At 45.0% G+C, this 8,022-nt stretch overlaps 1 protein-coding gene across 1 annotated transcript; it reads right to left on the bottom strand.

Annotated features, from left to right (window-relative positions):
• Positions 1-1,622: 1,622 nt before the first annotated feature.
• fzd10 (frizzled class receptor 10) lies at positions 1,623-6,158 on the bottom strand. The gene has a single exon (XM_003222753.4). It carries the CDS (start codon positions 5,938-5,940, stop codon positions 4,210-4,212), a length of 1,731 nt encoding a protein of 576 aa, XP_003222801.2. The 5' UTR covers positions 5,941-6,158; the 3' UTR covers positions 1,623-4,209.
• Positions 6,159-8,022: the final 1,864 nt, after the last annotated feature.

The following is an 8,022-nucleotide window of genomic DNA, read 5'->3' as shown; positions in this document are numbered from 1 at the left end:
CTCTTAGATTGTAGGTGAACTATAAATCCCAGCAAATGTCGAGAACTATTTCCCCCAAACTCCACCAGTGTTCAAATTTGGGCATATTGAATATTCATGCCAAGATTGGTCCAGATCCATCATTGTTTGGAGTCCAAAGTGCTCTCTGGATATAGGTGAACCACAACTCCAAAACTCAAGGTCAATTCTCACTAAACCAATATTTTCTGTTGGTCATGGGAGTTCTGTGTGCCAAGTTTGGTTCGATTCCATCACTGGTGGAGTTCAGAATGCTCTTTGATTGTAGGCGAACTATAAATCCCAGCAACTTCAACTCCCAGATGACAAAATAAATGCTCTCCAACCCCACCAGTATTCAAATTTAGGTGTATCACTATCTATATTATCTCATACTCAGTGCTGCAGAGAAAATTGGAGAAGTGAAGGGCATTGATTATGTTCCTTATCTTATCAGTGAGGAACTTCTTAATAATAATAATAATAATAATAATAATAATAATAATAATAATAATAATAATACATCACACAGTCCTAAACACTTGGAAAGTGTTTGACTTGTGATTTTGTGATATGAAATCCAGCATATATATCTCGTTTGCGGTGTCATACTATGTCTTTGTGTCAAAATAATAATAATAATAATAATAATAATAATAGATCACACAGTCCTAAAGACTTGGGAAGTGTTCAACTTGTGATTTTGTGATATGAAACCCAGCATATATTTCTCGTTTGCTGTGTCATACTATGTCGTTGTGTCAATAATAATAATAATAATAATAATAATAATAATACATCACACAGTCCTAAACACTTGGGAAGTGTTCGACTTGTGATTATGTGATACGAAGTCCAGCATATCTATCTCGTTTGCGGTGTCATACTATGTCTTTGTGTCAATAAAATAATAATAATAATAATACATCACAGTCCTAAACACTTGGGAAGTGTTCGACTTGTGATTTTGTGATACGAAATCCAGCATATATATCTCGTTTGCGGTGTCATACTATGTCTTTGTGTTAATAAAATAATAATAATAATAATAATAATACATCACAGTCCTAAACACTTGGAAAGTGTTCGACTTGTGATTTTGTGATATGAAATCTAGCATATATATCTCATTTGCTGTGTCATACTATGTCTTTGCGTCAATAAAATAATAATAATAATACATCACAGTCCTAAACACCTGGGAAGCGTTTGACTTGTAATATATTATCTAATGTCTTTGTGTCAATAGTAATAATAATAATAATTTTATTTGTATTTCACCCTATCTCCCCAAGGGGACTCTGAAGCAGAGAAAGCAACTGCTTTAACCATTATACTATGAAGTTTTGTTGTTGTTTTCAAAAAATCCCAATTATGTCATTGGTCATTAGCAATATTTTTAGTTCCTTCGCCCAATCTTGTATCCCACAGATCTTATTATGGGATGCAGCAGCCAAGAGGGGATGAAAGTCACACGAGGGGGGAAAATAGATGCTTTGCCTTCATCTTAAAAGAGATCCATTCTTATGATGACATCTAAGCATTCCTAACCATCAAACATTTGCAAAAGTTTTTGATTCCGTCCCAAACCCTGTCCCAGTTGCGGAATACGACAGACACACGTGCATTATCAAACTAAAGGCGATTTTATTAATCATCATTATTATTATTTCATAAAATAGCAGGACATGAAAAATAAGAGTATCTTACAAATATATATATCATTTCCACACGCACGCGCACGTACATTCTCTCTCACGCAAACATGTGTCTCGTCCCTTTGCACCTTCTAGGTTCAGAGTTTTCTCTTCTCGGAAAATAAAAAATAAAACTTGAGCGCTTCTTGATCTATTCAGGCCCGGAATTTGTTTAACAATGGAAAGAGTCAATAAGCCTCTTTGGATCCTTTTCAGGCTAATCCCCTTCCCCCTTTTCTTCTCCGACAAATCAGTCCAAACTTGTCTGATTTCCATTAAAAAGCCACCAAATGTAACACTAAAGGGTTTCCAGGGACTAGACCCCTTAGTTCTTTTGTTAAGTGATCCCCTTTGTTGCCTTTATGTATAGCAAAATACTTTTTTTTCTAGTTTTATGTCCTTGCGAGGATGGTTTCTGTGTGTAGGGGGGCATATTATATTGCACATGATTTCTTTCGCACCCCAACTTGGTATCTCGCAGTGGAGTTTGAGGCTGAGCCTTTTGGATTGAACCTATTTTCAGAGATACTAGGCACAATGAAAAGCGTTTGGTAAAGAAAATAATATTTAAGTTAGAACAGAACTTGTTTTCAAAGTTTGCACTAACTGAACTCGAGGTTCTCTCAAAGGGCTGGTTTCCTAAAAGGACACAATTAATTCTATATTTGTTTAAAAAACTCACCACTATAAATTCTATCTCAACTCGGGTTAGAAATCTAAAGGCAAACCAGATTTTAATATTTATACAAATAATTACACGCTGCTCTTCACTCAGGAGGATTGGGGTGGGAGAGAAAACAAAAGACACCACGTCACACGGATCTTTGTTCCTGGGATATCAATGTCATTTCCTCATTGGTTTGATCATAAAAACATGGGAAAAGTTTATTAAACTGTCAAAATGTTGTCAAAGTCTTTCATGGCCAGAATCACTGGGTTGTACGGCCATGTCCCAGAAGCATTCTCTCCTGACGTTTCACCCACATCTATGGCAGGCATCCTCAGAGGTTGTGAGGACTGTTGGAAACTTGGCAAGTGGGGTTTATATATATACATACACCTGTGGAATGATGTCCAGGGTGGGAGAAAGAAAGAACTCTTGTCTGTTTGAGGCAAGTGGGAATGTTGCAACTGGCCAGCTTTGATTAGCAATAAATAGCCTCGCAGCTTCAAGGTCTGGCTGTTTCCTGCCTGGGGGAATGCTTTGTTGGGAGGTGTTAGCAGGCCCTGATTGTTTCCTGTCTGGCCCACTCTCACAACCACCATGTCCGACTACACAGAGAAGCCACTGAAAGCCACAAGCACGTGGACAATTTCAACAGAAAGGAAGAAACCATGAAAATGAACAAAATCTGGCTGCCAGTATTAAAAAAACTCTAAAATCTGGACAGTCAATAAAGATCAACACTCACAAACAGGGGAATTCCTGGCAAGAAACAATCAGGGCCAGTTAATACTGCCCAACAAAGGATTCTCTTAGGCAGGAAGCAGCCAAGCTTTGAAGCTGCAAGGCTATTCAATGCTAATCAAGGTGATCAATTGTAATATTTATACTTGTCTCCAACAGACAAGAGTTCTTTCTTTCTCCCACCCTGGACATTATTCCAGATATATAAACCCCACTTGCCTAGTTTCCTATACATCTCACAACCTCTGAGGATGCCTGCCAAAGATGTGGGCAAAACGGCAGGAGAGAATGCTTCTGGAACATGGCCAGGCAGCCTGGAAAACTCACAGCAACCCACTAAAACACAATGGCAACCCAAACTGCCAAAACTTTGTTTTTGTGGGAGGGGCATCCTACTGTAGCACATTTTGCTATGGTTTTTCCAATGAGACTCCACCAATTCGACATGGTTTGTGGCAGCCACAAAAATGAAGTTTCTGAATTAAAACAATGACTTTCAAAATAAGTACCGCACAGTGAAACAGGAAATGACACTTTCAAACCAGGAACAGATTTTTTTTTCAAATTTTGTTACATAGTGTTAATAGGCAAAGCTGGATGAAGGGTGGAGAGAGTAGTGTGAGTATTCCATGCACTAAAGTTTAAACCTTTTACCAAAGTATGTTCTTGTTTTCTCTCCAAACTCTGAATTCTAACAGATCAGCCCCCGGTGGTGCGAGGAGTTAAACCCTTGTGTCGGCAGGTTTGAATCTGGGAAGCGGGATGAGCTCCCATCTGTCAGCTCTAGCTCCTCATGTGGGGACATGAGAGAAGCCTCCCACAGGATGGTAAAACATCAAACACCCTGGGCAACGTCCTTGCAGACGGCCGATTCTCTCAGTTGTTCAAGTCGCTCCTGACAAAAATAATAATAATTCCTTCCCCTCCTAGATTTGCTCTTTTGTCTATCTGATAAAAGAATATTATAAAAACACACACACACTTTTGTGAACTGTCATGCTTTTCTTTAGTCTGAGTGCAATTTTGAGCACTTGTGGAGTCTCCTTACACAAGTTTTTAAAGCGACAAGACACTTGTAGCTCTAAAAAAACAAAGATGCCGAGTTGTTCACACGCAGGTCGGGGGTTGCAAAGCCGACTCGTACTTTGTGTGGTGGCCTTTGGGCGGGTGCTGGGTTTTTTGGTAGAGTCCGCTGCTGGCAATCACGCTGGCCGGTTTCCTCCGCGTCCGCTTCTTCAGTCTCTGGCTGCAAACATTTTGCCAGGACTGGAGGGTCTTGGAGGTCCAGATCCACATCCCGCTCGTAATCCCCACCACCAAGAGCATGAAGACCTTGGCCATGAAGATCTCCACGGCCGGGATGGACTTGCTCATGGTGCAGTCCAAGTGTTTGGTCTGGTTCCCGTTGACTTTGCACTTCTGCTGCATGGCCAAGACTTTCCAGTAATCCATATTGAGCCGCTCGTAAAAGTAACAGGCGATCACGCACGTGGCCGGGACGGTGTACAAGACGGAGAAGACGCCGATCCGGACCATGAGTTTCTCCAACTTGGCGGTGTTCTCCCCGCCGGTCTTCATCACCCGCCGGATGTGGAAGAGCGCCACAAAGCCGGAGAGGATGAAGGAGGTGCCGATGACGAGGTAGCAAGCCAAGGGGACCAAGACGAAGCCGGTCAAGGCGTCCACGTCCATGCTGCCCACGTAGCAGACGCCGGTGAGCTCGTCCCCGGCCACTCGGCGCATGACCAAAATGACAATGGTTTTCACCGCCGGGACGGCCCAGGCCGCCAAGTGGAAGTAGCTGCTGTTGGCTTCGATGGCTTCGTGGCCCCACTTCTTGCCGGCGGCGAGGAACCACGTCAAGGTCAGAATCACCCACCACAAGGAGCTGGCCATGCCGAAGTAGTAGAGCACCAGGAAGACCAGGGTGCAGCCGGTGCTCTCCAAGCCTTCCTGGATGACGTAGAGCTGTCCGCTGTCCCGGTCGCAGGCCACGCTCTCGGTGCCGGAGAAGAGGCGGATGAGGTAGCCCAGCGAGTAGACGCAGTAGCACATGGAGAGGAAGATGATGGGCCGCTCGGGGTACTTGAAGCGCTGCGGGTCCACCAGGAAGGTGAGGACGGTGAAGGCGCTGGAGAAGAAGCACAGCACCGACCAGACGCCGATCCAGACGGCGGCAAAGCGCTTGTCCTGCCGGCTCCAGTAGACGTCCACGCCGGGGCTGCAGAGCGGGGCGCACGAGGCGCTCTTCTCCACGCGGCGGAACTTGCCCGGGTTCCCGCACGAAGGAACTCCCTTGGGCGGTGGCGGCTCGTGCTCGTGGGGGCGGTGCGGGCGGAAGAGGGGGGGCAGCGGGCCCGGTTTGGGGGGCTCCTCGGAGCCGTTGCTGGGCGCCTCCATGCAGAGGAAGTTGGGGTCGTTCTTGCTGGGCAGGCGGCTGCAGTCGAGCGAGTCGGGCCAGCGGAAGGTGAACTGCTCCATCACGGGCGAGCACTTGAGCCGGGCCTGCTCGCACATCACCCGGCAGGCCGGGATGGGCGCAGAGACCTGCTCGGTGCACATGGGCGCGTAGAGCGAGCAGAGGAAGAAGCGCAGGTGCCCGTGGCAGCCGTACTCCACCAGCGGGGCAAACTCGTGCAGCTGGATGGCCGCCTCGCGCTGGTCCTCGTGGCCCATCAGGTTGGGCATGCGCGTCACGTTGTAGCCGATGTCCTGGCACATGGGGATGGCGATGGGCTGGCAGCGGGACTCGCCCGGCCGCTCCGGCTGCTCCAGGGAGCCCAGGCCCAGGCCGGGCCGGCAGAGGAGGCACAGCAGGCACGCCAGGGCCAGGCTCATGGCGCACGCTCGGCCTCAGAGACCCCCAGGCGCCCCGGCCCCGCCCGCGCCCCTCGCCGCCGCCGCCGCCGCCGGCCAGCCCGGCCCAGGGCGCGGAAGAAGCCGAGGCAGCATCCCCGCCCGCTTCTTCGCCCGCGCCTCCGCTCCGCCGCTATGGCTTCCTCGCTCTCCGCCGGACCGGCCCCCGCGCCGGACTTTCCGCTGCCTCGCCTCCGGGGGCGTGGCCGCACACAAGAGGCGTGGCCACAAGACGGGCGGGGCTTCCCTCTTCCCTCCGCCTCACAAAAAGCCTACTGCACTTTAGCTCCGCCCCCTTCGCAGGCAAAGCAAAGCCATGGGCCAACTTGCGCCCCTCCCCCTCCAGGACTACCACTTGGGCCCTCCCTCCAAAACTACAACTCCCACCATTCCTAACCGCCGGGACCTTTTCAAAGTGTCACTCCAGCCATATATATATACAGTAGAGTCTCGCTTATCCAAGCTAAACGGGCTGGCAGAAGCTTGGATAAGCGAATATCTTGGATAATAAGGAGGGATTAAGGAAAAGCCTATTAAGCATCAAATTAGGTTATGATTTTACAAATTAAGCACCAAAACATCATGTTAGACAACAAATTTGACAAAAAAGGTAGTTCAGTATGCAGTAATGCTATGTAGTAATTACTATATTTACAAATTTAGCACCAAAATATCACGATGTATTGAAAACATTGACTACACAATGCGTTGGATAATCCAGAACGTTGGATAAGTGAGACTCTACTGTGTATATATATACATACACACATACATACTAGCTTTGCCCAGCCACGCGTTGCTGTGGCTTATGGGAATCCTTTGTTGGCCAGATGGAATAGCAGTGAATAGCCTTGCAGTCTCAAAGCCTGGCCGTTTTCTGGAGTAGCTGGAGCTTTTTGTTGTATGAACGTAGAGGCATGGATGAAGGGTTGTGCTGCCAAGTTTAGTGTTTCTGGGATGTGTAGTTTTGTTGTTTTGTCCTAGGCCGAAATATCATTACTCTTTTATATATATAGATATATACAGTAGAGTCAAATTTGACAGAAAAAGCAGTTCAATACGCAGGAATGTTACGTTGTAATTACTGTATTTATGAATTTAGCACCAAAGTATCATGATATATTGAAAACATTGACTACAAAAATGCGTTGGATAATCGAGAACGTACAGTAGAGTCTCACTTATCCAAGCTGAACGGGCTGGCAGAAGCTTGGATAAGCGAATATCTTGGATAATAAGGAGGGATTAAGGAAAAGCCTATTAAACATCAAATTAGGTTAAGATTTGACAAATTAAGCACCAAAACATCATGTTATGCAACAAATTTGACATAAAAAGTAGTTCAATACGCAGGAATGTTACGTTGTAATTACTGTATTTATGAATTTAGCGCCAAAGTATCATGATATATTGAAAACATTGACTACAAAAATGGCTTGGATTATCCAGAACTTTGGATAAGCTAGGCTTGGATAAGTGAGACTCTACTGTATATTATATATTAAATGTAATATTACTAATAATAGTACCATATAATGATATAGTACAATATAGTAATTTAATGCTTATTTTGTGCTATGCTAATGATATGTTGTATGCACATTTGATTTGTAAGCCGCTCTGAGTCCCCTTTGGAGTGAGAAGAGTGGGATATAAATGTAGTAAATAAATAATATATATATACAGTAGAGTCTCACTTATCCAACATTCGCTTATCCAATTTTCTGGATTATCCAACGCATTTTTGTAGTCAATGTTTTCAATATATCGTGATATTTTGGTGCTAAATTCATAAATACAGTAGTTACAACATAAGATTACTGCGTATTAAACTAGTTTTTCTTTCAAATTTGTTGTATAACATGATGTTTTGGTGCTTAATTTGTAAAATCATAACCTAATTTGATGTTTAATAGGCTTCTCCTTAATCTCTCCTTATTATCAAACATATTTGCTTACCAACGTTCTGCCGGCTCGTTTATGTTGGATAAGTGAGACTCTACTGTATATATATATAAGCTTTGTATTGCCTAGGGAAGGGCGAACACCCCTGTGGGGTTTCCT

The sequence above is a fragment of the Anolis carolinensis genome, chromosome X (genome assembly GCF_035594765.1).
Source record: "Anolis carolinensis isolate JA03-04 chromosome X, rAnoCar3.1.pri, whole genome shotgun sequence".
Classification (NCBI taxonomy): domain Eukaryota; kingdom Metazoa; phylum Chordata; class Lepidosauria; order Squamata; family Dactyloidae; genus Anolis; species Anolis carolinensis.
Note: the sequence above shows the minus strand (reverse complement) of the source record. Positions and strands in the feature narration are given on the sequence as shown.

What these genes read in the sequence shown, in the direction of transcription:
- fzd10 (XM_003222753.4), bottom strand. Translation starts at nt 5,940, where the DNA reads ATGAGCCTGGCCCTGGCGTGCCTGCTGTGCCTCCTCTGCCGGCCCGGC.